Raw genomic sequence first — 16819 nt, 5'->3', positions numbered from 1 at the left:
AAATTGACTGTATTTCCCACTCTACATCCCCAGACATGATTACTCTGGTTCACTAATAATGCAAAAAAGATGCTGTGTGAACCAAGACTCCTGTCTCCAGCTCCCACTGACTTGTCACTTTAATTTATGCTTGTGATGTCACAGAATCTTCATACTAAAAACATAACTGCAGGCAGTGACATGTTGGGGGACACACACATTAGAACTGTGATTTAGGAACCAGATTCTAAAGGTAAGATTAGCATGCATAATCCAAATAATGCTTTTCAGATGCTTCTGATCTGCTTTCAACTGCAACAAGACCACACAGCCAAGAACTGGAGAACATCCGTGCTACTCGCTGCAGAACAACAGTTAGGCAAATAAGTTAAATTAATATAATTTATAGAAACGTGCGATTAGCTCTTGTGTGAAAAATCACTCAACAGAAAAATTAACAGTGCTCTTCAGAGCGGATTAAACTAAATACAGTACAGCTGAAAGATTCAGAGTGCTTCACCACCATCCCCACTCTTTGCAGGTATCCTCTGGCAACTACCGCTACAAAACAACTGGAAGAAGACAGTAGGTAGAGTTGCTCTGCCGCACCTGACACACACACAAATATTTTACAGTTGGGGCACTTTTGGCCATATGGTGGAAAATAGTTTTTGTTACTGGTAGTTATCTCAATTTTAGAGAGTAAATAATTGTTGATAACTTTTAAACTCTTCCAGAGCTGAATCATTGCATTATGTGTATATCTACATTTATATAAATATACATAGATCTATACCAGAGATTGGCAACTACTGGCATGCGGCTCGGCAGGGTAAGAGCGGTCAGCACATCCCTCGGCACACACCGCTTCCCGCAGCCCCCATTGGCCTGGAACGGTGAACCACAGCCAGTGGGAGCCGCGATCAGCCGAACCTGCAGACGCAGCAGTTAAACAAACCGGCCCGGCCCACCAGGGTGTTTACCCTGGTGAGCCGCATGCCCAAGGTTGCTGATCCCTAATCTATAAACACACATTCACTCTAAAACCCAAGAAGTTTAACAAGATGTGTGAGCCAAAGCATCCTTTCTTGAAATCACATTTTTTATTCCTACAGTCATGCCAGGGTTCAGAGAAATGTTGGCACCTGTTATGACACTTCTGCACAGTAGAAGAGATTAAGGAGATCGCATGACCTCAAAGCAATTGCAAGCTATTTACCACGGGTTCCAACTCTGGCACATAGGCCCCTCTAGGCTCATGTGTGAAATGGGGTGTGATCCATAGCTGTTAACCTACTAGCTAGGCTCACTTCTGGTTTACTCCACTTTTATGCTGCTTTTATATAAAATAAAATAAAATAAAAAGCCACCCCATTCAAGATCAATTATGCATTTATTCAGCCCAGTCTGCTACTCTGTTGGAACCTCAAAACACGCCAATTTTCCTGACCCCTTGAGTTTTGGGGGTTTTAGGAGGCTGAGAAGAATTTACTGTAGAGAGTCTTAAGGACGACTGGACTGTACAGATTAGTTTCAGTCTTTGAGGCATGAATTCACTTTAAACACACAGGATCCTCTTCCCTTTCACTTTCACATTTCCACGTGAATGCCACTAAGCTGCAGTACGGGAGACTCAACGTAGCTGTGAAATAAGGGCTGGGATTTTTTTTTTTAAATGGATGTTCTAATCGCCAAAACTCAGCTCCAATTTTCTAATTAAAATTCATATTTTGAGACCTACACCTAGTACCATAACAGTCAGCAGCACCTCCTTCCCTATGAATCCTTGCTTGTTCTAAAGTGTGCCCTGAGGAAACAGGAGCATTTTGAAGGCATAACAGAGTGGAAACTTCAAGCTGGAAGAAGCAGCTCTAAACAGCTTATTTTTCCAGCAGGTTTTTGTTTAAGCTCTCACAGCTCTACAATAAATGGGCATTACTAAGATTATAGCTGTGGTGGTTCTGAGGAAGAAAAATGGGGCAGAAATTAGTCTTCCTACCCCCAGTGGGTGGACAATTTCATCACAACCACATGGAAAGAAAGCTGGCATCTGTCTGATAACGTATCCTAGAACTAGCAGAGGATTCATATAAACAAGATATAATGTCGTAAGTTAAAACAAAAGGCGAAAGCTATGGGACGAAAACAAAAACCACCAACCCACAACAAGGAAATGAAGTTTATACAAGTATGCAAAATACATGAACAATACTGGAATGATTAGCACAACACACTTGGAAGACAGAGGTCTCAATGCAAAGATGGATGTGAAGAAATAATTGGATTTCCTTTCCCACCACCCCCACCCCCAATGCCCTGCCTTGGTTAACTGGGATTTATTTGCTTGAACAGCAGCCTTATGCTAAGGGCGGCTAAGCTGCAGATACATAATACACCTAGCAGGAAAAACAGAACAATTGTAAATCAAAGCGAAAGATTACATTGCCCATCAGTGGCAATCAGAATCTCCATCTGGGCTGCAAGAAGAGCTCATGTACCAAGAACAAGAGCTGGAGCATAGTCACTGAGAAAAAAGAAAGCTCCCTGTGCTGCCCCTTTCCACTTCTGTACAGAGGGAAACTCGATGCACTGTGAACACATTAATAAACAGCAGCATTTACGCCGCAGTTTGACTCCTAGGAGACAGCTCTGTAATTTGCTGCTGTCAATAATATATTAACCACAAGGGGGTTGTAATGACATTTCACATTTGGTGCGGTGTTTTTTTAAAACTGATTTGGGAAAAGGAATTGTATTCAAGGCAAATTCAGATAATGGCAATAGACAGCTCCTATGCAACCTTCCACTGTATCTTTTACATTTTGGGAGCCACGACAACAGAGGTTACAACTTTTTGTGGCTCTAACGCAAGAAGTGCATTCATTGTGGTCCAGCCTCCATTGCCATTGGAGTCCATTGCCATTTAGCAAATCACTTACGCACATGCGTAAAGGTAAGCGTGTGCAAATGCTTTGCTGAATGAGAACCCACAAAAGCGTGTCTCTATACCTTTATTCTCTGCATAATCACCAGGATAGAGATTATTTCTCCTACAGTTCTGCCATCAGTGATCTTGTTAATGTATGTCAGGATGAGTTTATAGAGAGGTAAGCCAACTGCCACATTCCCATACGGAAACTGATGGAAAACATCCCTAAACAGTGAATGAATGCCACCACGTAACATGGCTCACCATTCAGTTATACTGGACAGTGGTACAGGTCAGGTGCACTGGGACACACAGGATTGAAAACCAGTCTTCCTCCACCTGAGAGTTGCAGGTATCTCATCTAATTTCACTTCTTGAAATGTAAATTTATACGCTAGTTTTGCTACCATCTGCCAAAGAGCCCCAACCTACATGCTGGAACCCTTATTAGCCAATCAGATTTCTCCTTTTGCAGTTCCCATTCTATATATAAAGGCAAAAACACAAAGTGTTGTTCTACTCTGTAAAAGTAACACCTTATTCAACACATCCACTCCTGTATTCAGAGTCACTTCAGTAAGTAATGTGTGTTACACTGCTTTTCTACTCCTGTTAGCTCTGCAACTATGGGAAGCTGAGAGAGATTCTATTGTGGACAGTACCAGCTGCAGGACTTAATTCTGACCTGTATCTTTTTGGGGTGGCATAGATCTAATGGAGGACCAAATTTGGCCTACTAACTATCACTAGTTATGACATATCATCATCAAAGATCCTTGATTTATGAATCCAGGGTTGAGTTTGTGGTGTTCATAGCTAAAAATAATATTTTTTTTAATTTATAAGTTAGCAAATTTGATATGGACACTCTAAAGACCTAATAACCACAAGATCATTTTTACTATCTACTTTAATCAGACTCCTGACTAGATATAAAATGCAAAAGCTGGTGTGGGTTACATCATTCTATTGTACAACAGAACACCTTCATGTTGGAATGTGTATACTCATGTTTGTTTTGCTTGGCTGTTTCTAACCTGTATGTTGAAGGTAGGCAGCAACAGGAGGACAACATTCAGATTGGTGTTAGCAAATGAACAGAGTTTTTAGCATTTAAGGATTGTTCATTTATTGTTTGGAGGGAAGGGGGAAGAGGTTAACTATAAAAGATACGTTTTCATATTTTTAAAAGACAATATAAAGCACTATATTAACAGCTCTACTTCTGTTCTAATGAAGTTTTTTGTCAGGTAATATGAATCACTGGATGTTGGCTGTTTTAGTGATACAGAGGGGTGCTCAGCTAACCTTGCCAACTTCATACAAGTCTTTATGTAAGAAATTTGATCAAGAGCTCAGTTTCATTAGGAGTCTGAACTATGGTTGTGTCTTCACTGCAAGTGACAAAGTTATACTGAATAAAGTTTCTCTCTCTATTTACACACACAAACACACTTTTGTTATATCTTCCTAGAAACTGGCACCACACTGATGAGAGTTATATACATTTCTTTGTCATCAGAGATTGATGAAAACTGTGTGTGTCCCTAATGTATGCTGCAGGCTTCTACCAGTGAAGATAAGCGGCTGTTGCAATTAGGGTGACAAGATGTCCTGATTTTATAGAGAGAGTCCCAATTTTGGGGTCTTTTTCTTATATAGGCTCCTATTACCCCCACCCCCATCCCGATTTTTCACACTTGCTGTCTGGTCACTCTAGTTGCAATACAGGGTATTGAGTGGTAGTACAAAATTTGGTGATGATATATATGGAGAAATCGGGGTCCCTTTGAAGTTTAGGTCACAAACCAGCTCATCTCCTTCCAACAACACATTACTCTTTAATTGTGGTGCACTATTTGTAAAGAGATAATTTTCCCAAGTGGATTGGAATTTCTCCTTTTTAATTAAAACAAAGATTAAACATTTCTGGAATTTTCTCTTGCAAACACCTTGCTAAACAGTTACTGGCTTTGGATTTTATAAAGCAGATTCCTCTAGGACAGGTAAAAGCACTGACCTGGGAGAGAGGGCATTCTTTGGCTAATGTGCTCTGATTCATCTCTTTAAGCAGTTCCTTTAAGGCATTGCGGACTGTGGCATGGTTCCACTGCTCTGCTGGCAAGTCTTCCAACTTTGAACAACTGTAAAAACAGAAAGCAGAAAAATCAGATGGAAACGTCACCAGCAAGCAAACCTGCTCTCTTCATGCAACCATAAATCTTTGTGAAGACATCCCCACTTTACAGTCCTGTTTCCAGACCTTTCTTTAAAGTGCATCCTTTTTTTATATCCCTATTCCCCCCAACAAGACATGTGCTGCAACTAAGAGAATTACAGCACACGCCAGAAATCCTAGCTAAGCCTCCGTAAGTGATGTAACATGTGTGCCTAGCCATTTCCTTTGGGGCCTGAAGCAGTGCAAAGTGCTCTGCTTAATGCAGGCCACACAAATGACTGGGAAAGGCAGCCTCTCAGGCACAAATAGATGCTCCTGCTGGAATAGAAAAAAAATTACAAAACACGGTTAAGTAGTGAGAGACGCCCTCATTCTGGAGGGCCAAGGCTTTGGTCTAAAACAGAATTCTGTTCTACATTGGTACATATCCTGCCCTCACCACCATAGTATCTGAGCACCTTCCAGCAGTGCATTACCCAATGTGACTAAGGTCTGTCACAGATGGGTCACTCTCATTCTCTCCACTTGTGGTGAACTGCATGTGTTTTCATATCGTTCTGTTTTGGGAAGGTTTCATTTCAGGTGCACTTGATTGTTATAAGGTTGTTTGATTTTTTTTAAGTATGCATGCTCTGTGTTTGTATTAGAGTAGGCAAGGTCAAAGAAGTGTGCCTTGCAATCAGTGAGGAAGACGGAGAGGTTTGTGACAATTCTTTGTTCCTGGGGGACTTTGTTTCAGTCTCAGACTGATCCATGAAACCGTTCTGTCTCCTACACAGATCAGCTTTACCTTTATGCTAGAAAGTGCTTTTGTGCCTAAGGAAGGGAGCTGCTGACCAGAGTCTTCATCTCAGAATTTGAGGCTCTTTCAGACATGCTGGGCCCAGGCCATTGACCACACTGGTGATAAGGACCAAGACCTTACATTTGATTTAATAATCTTTGGGAGGCCAGTGCAGAGAGCAGAGGGTGGGTATGATGCTCCCACAGTAGCCTGTGTTGCACTGGAGATGCACTACAGCATTCTGTACTAGCTGGAATTTCCCAAGGGCTGATGACTTCCTGCCCAGGTATATCACATTACTGTAGTCCAGGCAAGAGGTGACATAGGCGTGAGAAATTAAGGCCAGGTCTTTATCCACCAGGAGGGAAAAGAGGCAACTGGAGATGACAGAGCGTTATTCAGAAAAGTTGCTATGTGAGAGGTTGGTGTTGGCAAAGAATCCAAGAGTGCTCCTAAACTACAGACTGAATTGACCAATTGTGGGCACATGACTTCAGTCAAGGAGACTTAGTTGGAGACACTTTCCTCTGCCTATCAGCACACCTCTGCCTTGCTCAGGTTCAGTTTCAGCATGCTATTCTTCATCCATGAGCTGATCTCCTCCAAGCATTGGGGAATCCTGGTAGTCGTAGTGTGATTGTATGTGGTGAAGGACAGACTTCACTGTGTCTCAGCTGCATACTGTTGGTACCTGAATCCATGCTTGTAACATTATTCACAGTGCTATCTGACCATTTCACCTAGCTGCTGCATGTAGATGTTGAAAAGGACTGGAGAGAGAACTGATCTTTGTGGGACTCCACAGATGAAGGGTTTAGTGGTAGAGGTGCAGTTTCCCATCACTACTCATTGGCTGTGTTCCTCCAGAAAATATTTTAACACATTACCCAGGACTCCTGCCACCTCTCTCAGGAAAGACAGCAGTATCTTATGGTCAACAGTGTCAAATTTTGCAGAGAGGTCAAGGAGGAGGAGAACGGATGTTTGCCCCATTGAGAGCAGTGCCATCAGTGGCACTAAAGCTGTTTCCATACCATGTCCTGGCCTGAATCCAGATTATGCCTGGTCTAGTATATTAGCTTCAATTAGAAGAGTTTGTGGTCAGCCTGTGGCTAGCTTCTCTGTGAGTTTGCTTGGTAACAAAAGATTTTATACTGAGCAATAGTTGGTCAGAACTGAGCTATTAAGAGGGAAGATTTCTTCAGTGTCAGTCTCAGTGTATGTTTGAATCAGGAAGACAAAGTTCCTTCCCTGAATTAAGTGTTGGCTATTTCAGTGGTTAAGTGAACCAGTTGCTCATGGACTTTTTTTCCTCAGCCAAGAAGGGCATGTGTCAGATTCAGAGTTCTGGGGTGGATATTCATTTAGGGTGTTTAGTGCTTCTTAAGGGGAGAAAAATAATCACCATTGATGAAGTAAGCAAGGTGGAAAGTATGCAGTGCCATAAGTTTCAAAGTACTCAGCAGCCCTGGTGTAATGCATAGAGTCAACCCAACCATGCAGTGCCGATTTCATACATGCACACCAAGTGCAGCAAGACCTTCTGTTGTTTTGCAGGAGGTTTTTTCAATGGGATTTAATTGATGGTGCTCGGATACGACAGCCATGAGACTCCTAGTTATGATAAAGTTAGAATGAACCTTTTCGTATGGGCAAGTTATTTCACAATAATCCACTATTTCTTACTCCTTCCTCTAAAGCATCCTGATCACTGGACTATGGCAGATGGGCCAACTGTCTGATCTAGTGAGGTACATCCTAGGGTTAAACTGAGTTTCTTAAGAATTGGGTGGGCGCTTTGCTAAGGCCATCTGGAGAATTCTCCACCCTTTTCAGTGAACAGCCCAGTAGTCTCCATCTTCTTTAAATGGCCAGGAGGGAGAAAGAGAAAAAATAAAAAGTGTGCGCAGAATTGTCAGACAGCAGCTACCACTCCACCCATCAGATGTTCTAGAGTAGGAAACAGTTTAAATTACCAGATGGAGCAGTAGAGGCAGGCTCTCCCCACCCTGCTAGGATTGGCCACTGGAGACAAAAGAGAAGGCAACAAGCTCTCTGGGCCATTCTGTCTGAGCCACAGTTAGCAGAAAGTCTAGACCCTCATAACCCGAATCCTGGAAACAGATGAGGTGTTTATTTTTCATACACAACATGCTAAGCATTTAATCGGGCCTGGAGGACCCATTAAATTAAGAGTTGTGGAAAGTTTCCCTTTAAAGGCTTCATATCCCTCATGATTGATGGAGTCCCCCCACCCACCCGCCCCACTCCTGCCCCCACCACACCACCGTGGCTTTACTGCTTCAGAAAATAAAATGTAAAAACAGTTGGAAGGTTCACTGAGAAAGCTGCATCGTGAAGCACCCTTCCCTTCATTTTCCTTTTCATTTCATCAAAAGCCCAGAAATTAATGAAGACAGGATGTGCTAATCTCTGTAGTAATGCTGTGATCAACAGAGCAGCTCAGAGAATAGAGGAGGACAGATGTTCAGAAACACCCACCTTTGTAATTGGATTTTCAATGTCACAACATGATAGACATCTTGTAGCATGTCGGCTACTGTCGCATCTGGTGCATCGGTCACGTAACTGAGGGGGAGAGGGTTCCACCTCCCAAGTTTGATTATTCCTGGAAAGAAAAATATAACACACGTCTATCAGCTGTTTATGAAACCTTTTGGTTATTTGGTTGGTCAGGGTGTTCAGAACCCGCCCTGAGATTTATTGCAATTCTGAACACAAAGCTATTTCTTTCTGACAATTGAGCCTAACTAAGTGGAGGGGAAGGAATATATTTTGAATTGTAAACCGAGAGCTGTTTACATCTTCGTGTTTCTTGAATTATGACAGAGAAGCAAAGGATGCATCCCCCCACACAGCATCACCTTTCCTCATCCCACTAAAGCCTGCACTTTCTAAGTTAAGACAAGCTTTAAATACCCTGTGCTCCTGATTTCAAAGCCTGCACAACCCTTAAGTAAATAAAAGATCTGGTTTTGAATTGAACAAGAAAATTCCTGTGTGTGGGCTCAGCACACAGTTACATCCTGACTGTGGTGTGATTCCCAGTACAAATAGCATTTGAAATCGATGAAGTAGTTAGAGTTCACTCCCAGATATGCGTTTCACCAGGCAGATGGTTGCTTTCTTTGGCAAAAAGCAACAGCGCTGTACTTGACCACAGATTGAAAATAGCACAACTGTCTTCCAGGTCCTGTTTATACCTCTGCTCCTTCAGTAACAGCAGCAACACCCTTTCTAGATAGGCTTGTTGCAAGAGACTGTGAGTTCGCAAGTGATAGTGTAAACTCTTTAAAAGAAGGGAAGGTTTCTGCACTAAATGTTTATATAGTGCCTAGCACACCCTGGGCGCTACCAGAAACAATTACTAATTATTAGAAAGGATGGACTTCCAGGGAAGCACAGAAAACAGAGAGACTCTAGGAATATAATGAGGCACAGTGCTGCCTTGTATGGGTACACAGCATAGTGGGCAGATGTCTGCTGTTCTGCTTCACTCCATCTCCTCAGCTGTGTTACTAGCTTCCTCTTTGTTTAATCTGCTTATCATCTCTGAGCCCAGTCCTTCAAGGTACCAAACACCTTGTTCCTACTTAAATTGACAGTGCTCAGGACCTGGTCTTTGGCCCATTCATACACATTCAAGGCTCCAGAAGAGATCAACAGGGCAGTCTGCGGACATTGTCAAAAGCAACACAGAGATGACTGTTCACAGCGCTGTTACCTGGTGACACCACACTATTGCATATCTATCTGTAAGCTCTCATAATAATCGAGCACCGGTGTTTCTAAATGGAAAGCAACAGCTCATGACAACCCAGCCTATCAAGAAAACTCATCAGAAATCGGCTGAGGTGATATCATGATGCTAAAATTAACGCGGTTCCCCACATGCACCATTTTACCAACACCGACAATAGCCAAATCTAAACTTTGAGTTGCATCTAGACTTATCAAAGCTTCTGTAAAGGTGGTTATGAGACGGCAAATCAATGGCTTTGTGAAAATGGTAGCACAATGGTCTCCGTTACTGCATGAGATATTTAGCACAGTGCTAATACTATGATAATATTTTCTCTGTTTCTGCGTAACACTGGTAGGATAATTTTGGTACTCTCCCCACTTGTAGCATTTCAATACGTGCATATAGATTTCTTGGGAAATAGATCTTCCATTGGTTCACAGCGTATTCCATTACTATGTACAATCCCTGAGAGGGAAACTGGAGTAGACCATTACCTTTGCTAGTCTGAAGTCTCAATGTGATACTCTGGTATAGACTCAGTAACATTTCAAGAGTAGGTTATGAAGCTTTTGGTAAGGGTAGAATCTTATCCAAGACAAACAAAGTTAATAATTGTTGCTTGACATCCAATGCTTGAAAGTGGGGCATACACAGAACAAAAACATTTAAATGATGCACTGTTTCAGTATTAAGATTTAACAATCTGGTGCTGAATATGCTGCAGTATAAATAGTGCCTGGACTCGGATCCAGTGAAGTAACACACAGCACTCATTCACAGTATCATATGTCTCCAGAGCTGGCTCCTCGAGCCATATTCCACTTGCCAAGAAAAGCTGTTTTTCTGAAGGGGATAGTTTACTTAATGTTATCTCTGGTGACAATGAGACGTGCACACAGTGCAGCACACATTAGTCGTGAAATGAGCATCAAGGGTCCACAGATTGAAACACATGCTAGTGAAACAGTTTAGCTGCCAACGTCCCTTGCCCCTTCTAATACTATGTAATAATATAATACAAAGTCACCTGAAAAATCCAGAAATCTATATCAGCTTCGCAGAACACTAGGCTTCCTATTTTTAATCACTTCAAGTTTCCATATAACTGAAAAAATAAGCATCATATGTGCTCTATAAGTCACATCTACATTGGTCACATTTTACAAGAGGCTTTATTCTTCATTCAGTGATAGGAACCTCTGTGAGAGAACACCGTCGCCAAGTGTTTAGTGCTGACAGCGCTGGAGAGAGACAAAGAGGCAGCAGAGGTCACTGGAGTTAGCAAGCTGTCCCAACCTGGGAAAGTTCAAAGCAAAACCACAGGCCAAAGCATCATGGGAAATACTATATAAGTCGCTTTACAGGAAATGTCTGCTACTACTGGTAGTTAGGTAGATTTTCTATCCTTCTCTACAGTTGGAAAGGAAACTGTTTTGGCTGGAATTAGACAAACACAGGTGTTACCATAATGCTTGGGCACGTTAACACCTACTGTGAGTCCTTTACACCTTGTTACAGCACCGCTGATGCAAGCTATTTTTTTAGCCGGTGTGATGTGACGGGTGAAATTAAAAAAATAAATAAATTGAGTTAGTCCGTAGACTAGCCAGAAGCCATGATTTCCATGCTGCGCTTCAGCATGCTCCACAGGGGGGTTTGTTCATGGCACTGTAGCTGCATTTAAGGCACCTGTTGTGCTGCAGATAGGATGTTGATGCCGGCTTGTTTAAGCATGCCAGTTCTCTTTCCCCCAAATAACTTTCCATCAGGATTTGAGCAGTACATACAGCCATAGTTTGGCTAGCGGGTCCCTTCTCATTGTTACCACTCTCAAGGTGTTTTTAATGCGACATTCGTGATAGGTGAACGCCAGAATAGCGAGGCATCATCTTCCTAGATACACACATTAATGGCCTAATTTCCAATTTTTAAGGTTGTGGTCTTTAATTATGCAACTCCGCTTGTATTGTATAGTGTTTTTATCTTGTATTCAGCCCGAAGGGTATGTCTACCCTGCAATTAAACCCTTGCAGCTGGCCTGGGTCAGCTGACTCCGGCTCATGGGCTCAGGCTCCAAGGCTGTAAAACTGCAGTGTAGATGTTTGGGCCTAGGCTGGAGACCGAGCTCTGGGATCCCACAAAAGAGGAGGGTCCCAGAGCCCGGGCTCCAGCCTGAGCCTGAACGTCTACCCTGCAATTTTACAGTCCCGCAGCGTGAATCCTGTCAGTTGACAAGGACCAGCCAAGAGTGTGTTTAATTGCAGTGGAGACACCCTACCAGACTTGGAGAGAGTGTGAGAATCAGTGAGGCACTTTATAAATGATTACTGAACAAATACTCTATTTTAAACAGGAACAACATTCCTCCTTCCTTAATACTGTTTGAGGACGAGATGCAGCAGGACTCTCAAGAAATCTGTAGGCAGATCCTTTTACGACTTCACAACCTTTTTCCATTAACTAATTCAATCACTCATTCACAAACCAATGACCCCTGTGGGGCTCTTTTTGTGGAGATTGGCAAACACTGCACAAACGCTAATTGCCAGGAGTTTATTCACTAAGTTACTAGGTCAAGCTGAGGCGATTTTGAGGCCTTGTCTACACAGAGGAACCACCTGTGTGTCGGAACAGCCTTCAAAAACTGATCTTTAAATGGTTTGATGTGAAACAGCCTGTGGGGGGGCCAGGGGGGGCAAAAATATATCTTTTAAATGGCTTTGTTTGGAGTATCAGAGGAGTAGCCGTGTTAGTCTGGATCTGTAAAAGCAGCAAAGAGTTTTGTGGCACCTTAGAGACTAACAGACGTTTGGGAGCATGAGCTTTCGTGGGTGAATGCCCACTTCGTCGGATGCATGTAGTGGAAATGAAGGACTGACTCAATGCTATTAGGATTTGAACTTGTGAATGTGTCTAGACATTCCAAACTGCATCTTAAATCACTAAGCCACCTTACTAGCTATGGCTTTTCTAGGCCATTTACACAATTAGGGCCAGATCCTGCAACCCTCACTTACATGAATAGTCCTTACTCATGTAAGTACTATCATTGAAATTAATAGAGCTACTCATGCAAGCCAGGATTACTTAGATACGAGTTGCAGGATCAAACCTTTAAAACTGGACCACTTCCAAATTTCATTCACAACCAAACAGAATGTACAGGCACCATACAACAGAACATCCCTCATGCTATTGTTAATAGTTTCCTTCACATCTACCACATTTATTCCCAATTTCCACCTTTTCCAGACTGTGAATATACCTGAACAATATTTTTAAAGCATATTTGTAGTAAGTTTGCAAGGGACTAATGTAAATTTAAAGCACTTTACAGAGCTTAAGTCATATGGGTCAAATTAAGAAGGTCATATACATTCCCACACACACCGAAATTTTGCACGTACACAATGAAAAGTCAACAATATTTTTTTAAAAGTGGAGAGAGGAAAAGAATTCAGTATTCCTTGGTTAAAATAAAATAAAACATTTGCTCAGAAAGAAGAATCCTGGTTAATGAACACTGTAAAGGAGTGTATTTATCAATACAAACCATGCAGGTTAGCTGGTGCACAATACCAAACTCTTTTATTTTCTTCAGCATAAACAAATGCGTCCCACAGAGACACGTAAGGAGTGGAGGTGTTAACAAAGATGGTCACTCCCCTCATGGACTGAGACACTGGAGAATCACCAGTTCCTTGCTTATACACTGACTATATCTCACATAGACCTTTGCTTCCGAGGATGTGAGGTTCAGGGAATAACAACAGCATCACTTGCTGTAGTGCTATAAGTCTAATCAAACAAATAGTTTCTCTTTTAAACAAGGTACTTCTTAACCCTTTTTCTTACCAGCACAATGTAAACTCAAGGGAAACTAGACATTAGCATTAATATCCAAATACTTTTAAAATATATATATTTTTTATAACTCCCAGTTAAAGGCCATGAAACACTGTCAATAAAACCCGGGGTCCTAGAATGATTAAGCCATAGAGTTGTTTGCAGTATTGATGTAGCCATGTTGGTCCCAGGATATTAGAGAGACAAGGTTGGTGAGGTAATATCTTTTATTGGACCAATCTCTGTTGGTGAGAGACAAGCTTTTGAGCTAAACAGAGCTCTCCTTTCCCCAGCCTGAGGAAAAGCACTGCGTAGCTCGAAAGTTGGTCCAATAAAAGATATTACCTCACCCACCTTGTCCTCAACCTATTTACCACTGTGGGCCACATATGCGGCTTTCTATGTGTTATATAGGCCACATCCACACTATATGCTACCTGAGGCTGTCACATGGGCCACAGCCGTGTGCTGACAGGGCTGTAAGTGGCCCATGGGTTGCAGGTTAAGAACCACTGCTCTAAGCCATGGAGTCTCTGTTCACAGCATTACTTCTATTGCTGAAGAGACTGGTAAATTCTTGTGACACTGAGTGCATCTGTTTACCTGCTTCAGAGCGGTCTTGTCCCTATGCTATAGCAGGTAATTTACTGTTATTCAGATGTACTTTCTTAAAGAAATTAGAAACTGCCTGTCCTATATAACAAGTACATAGAATTATTTATCCATAAATTAGTTCACGGGAAATCACTATTCTGCAGCATATAATAACTCAGCCTGCCTTTCTAACCCATGGCCTGCTTGTAGTACATCATCAGCGCATAGCAGCATAAAGGCTACTTTAGTGACTATTGTTAAACCACTGCAGGGAATGACTTTTTAAGTAGAAAGCGACCAATGGGGCACATTTTTTTAAACTGATTCCATTGTATTAATTTTTTTACTATATTACAGAGCTGCTTCTTCAAACTTTTATACCAATTGGACAGATTTTGTACTGCTTTTGGAGTCTGTTATATGGGGCCTACATTTTTCTATTGAATTTGAATCAGTGACATATTGGGGTGAGACTAGATGGAAAAAATAATCAGCATAATTCTCCTTTGCACTTCCAAAACACCTTTCAGCTGAGGATCCCAAAGCACTTTATAAAACATTAATTAATTAAACCTCATAAGGCTTAATTGTCCCTATGAAGCAAGCAGCATTATCCCTTTGACATACTGGTGATTTAGTGATTGAAAGCACACAATAAACATAATCCTATGTTTATGCCAATACAAAAGAAACCCCCCTTACTTCAGACCATAATAAATAATTCAGTGAGAGAACAGGAATAAACTCTGCGATTATGTTGTGATGTACACATCCACAAATCAACAGGAACACCCACACCTCTTGAATGATTAACACTCCATCTCACTTGACTAGACGTGTACAACTTTAGGTTGCGAACAAAAAGGTGACCTTCATTTGAAAGGCATGTGTTTGACACTAACTTTACCTGCAGCTCTGGGGGCGAGAGTGTGCTTTTTAAAACTACGCACATAACAACATATATATGTGTAAGTAGAATTCTACAGTGAAAATAGCATGCATCAGTTTAGATGATCATACTGGTCCTTTCCGGCCTTAAGAATCTATACTAATGTGGCTATTTTACATAGATGCAATTATATAAAATGATATATAATTGTAGAAAAGACTGTCAATAGAAGATCACTAGTGTTATACAGTTCAATTACTGAACTTTAGACTGCTTTCAGGGATGAAAAATAGCTTTGCTATATGGTCCTCTGCTAGGACTTAATTTTTTGAGTGCTAGTTTTCCTCATTCCCCTCCTTCTCAGTACATTGTATTGAAGTATTTGACTTGAATAACATACACTGAACAGTCTGATGCCTTGTAATTATACAACAACATATAAAGCCCATATATAGAGAGGTTTTGTCTCATGTAATAGATGCTGCTTCACATTTGGGAAACGTTATGTTAGAACCCTGACTTTTATTAGATTAATTTAATATAGTCACTAAGTAACTAGACTAAATTAATAAAGACTCTATTGAAAGAAAAAGAACAGAATTATTCTGCAAATTCAATAAAACTTTCTAAAACTGGTTATTTTAGAAGCCTTTATTTAATTTTCAAAACTCCTCATTCTGTTTGAAAAACTGCCAATATATTGGTCAGGATATGGAAAAAAACATGTCTGATGTTCAGTTATTTATTTCATGAGATTGTTATTTAAACTGTTATACAAGGGAACATAAATGGTGATGGGGATTGGATTGCTGAAATATCTGTTCAGATTTTTTTTGTATGTCAATTTCTCCTGTACATAAGAGTACTTGCCTGGCATAATATTTTCCTTTTATCATTCCTGAGATAAATTTGCCCTTAGCTTGGACAAAGGTGAAGGACTGCAAGAATGAGAAAGAAATGCCTCTCTCTCTCTCTCTCATTTCTTTTGTGTGACATAGAGAAAACCTTTCCTCTAAAGCACTGTGTCAAAGGCATGAAACTAAGATCTTGTGAATAATCAAAGAGCATGAATGACAATCTATTGTCATCATATTATACTGGTATTAGCAGATGCCTTTGATAACTCACATTAGCTCAGTGCCTCAACTTCCTTCCCAAGGGAAGGAACTACACTCAATGACAGCCTAAAAAATAGGCTTGCCTCTCATACCTTGCCATGGAACAAGACTTGTTTCCACCAATACTTTTCAGTTCCTCAGTGTCAGGCCCAGATTGCCGCGCTAGTGTAATACCCATTAAGTACAATGTGCTGCATCTTCCTCAGTTTCACAGCTGTCTTTTGGGCACTCTCTGTTTTCTACATTTAGGGTCTTTCAGGCCTGGTTCCAGGATGGGCTGAGTTCCCTTAACTCTGACTAATGGGAGCAACAGATGTACAGCACCTCTTGGAGTCAGGCCCTCATGGGAGCAGTGACCATTAGCATCCAAATTCATCATATCTTTTGTTCAGGGAACTTTCTTTACAGACTGTCATGTGCAGAGAATCAGGCTGCCATTTAATAATAGTTCCTGATGGTCTTGCTTTGGAGCATTTCAATCAGTCAACACATTCCTGGGACGCTATGTTGGTTTCTTCCCCTTCGTATTGTACAAAAGCAGATTCTTTAATAGCAACTTGTCAGCTGCATGATGCCCAGAAGGTCCCATGTTATATAGCTCTACATCAGGGGTCAGCAACCTTTCAGAAGTGGTGTGCCAAGTCTTTCTTTATTCATTCTATTCTAAGGTTTCACGTGCCAGTAATATTTTAACGTTTTTAGAAGGTCTCTTTCTAGAAGTCTATAATATATAAC

At 41.2% G+C, this 16819-nt stretch overlaps 1 protein-coding gene across 3 annotated transcripts in view; it reads right to left on the bottom strand.

Moving 5' to 3' along the window:
* Nucleotides 1-16819, bottom strand: part of SATB2 (SATB homeobox 2) — a 159167-nt gene that overhangs the window by 85395 nt on the left and 56953 nt on the right. For all 3 annotated transcript variants that reach the window (XM_039495890.1, XM_039495892.1, XM_039495891.1), the window contains exons 4-5: nucleotides 8374-8500; nucleotides 4929-5052 (exon numbers count right to left, since the gene is read on the bottom strand). In XM_039495890.1, the coding sequence (XP_039351824.1) occupies nucleotides 4929-5052; nucleotides 8374-8500 (251 nt within the window). The remainder of the gene's footprint in view (nucleotides 1-4928; nucleotides 5053-8373; nucleotides 8501-16819) is intronic.

The sequence above is a fragment of the Mauremys reevesii genome, linkage group 11 (genome assembly GCF_016161935.1).
Source record: "Mauremys reevesii isolate NIE-2019 linkage group 11, ASM1616193v1, whole genome shotgun sequence".
Classification (NCBI taxonomy): Eukaryota; Metazoa; Chordata; order Testudines; family Geoemydidae; genus Mauremys; species Mauremys reevesii.
Note: the sequence above shows the minus strand (reverse complement) of the source record. Positions and strands in the feature narration are given on the sequence as shown.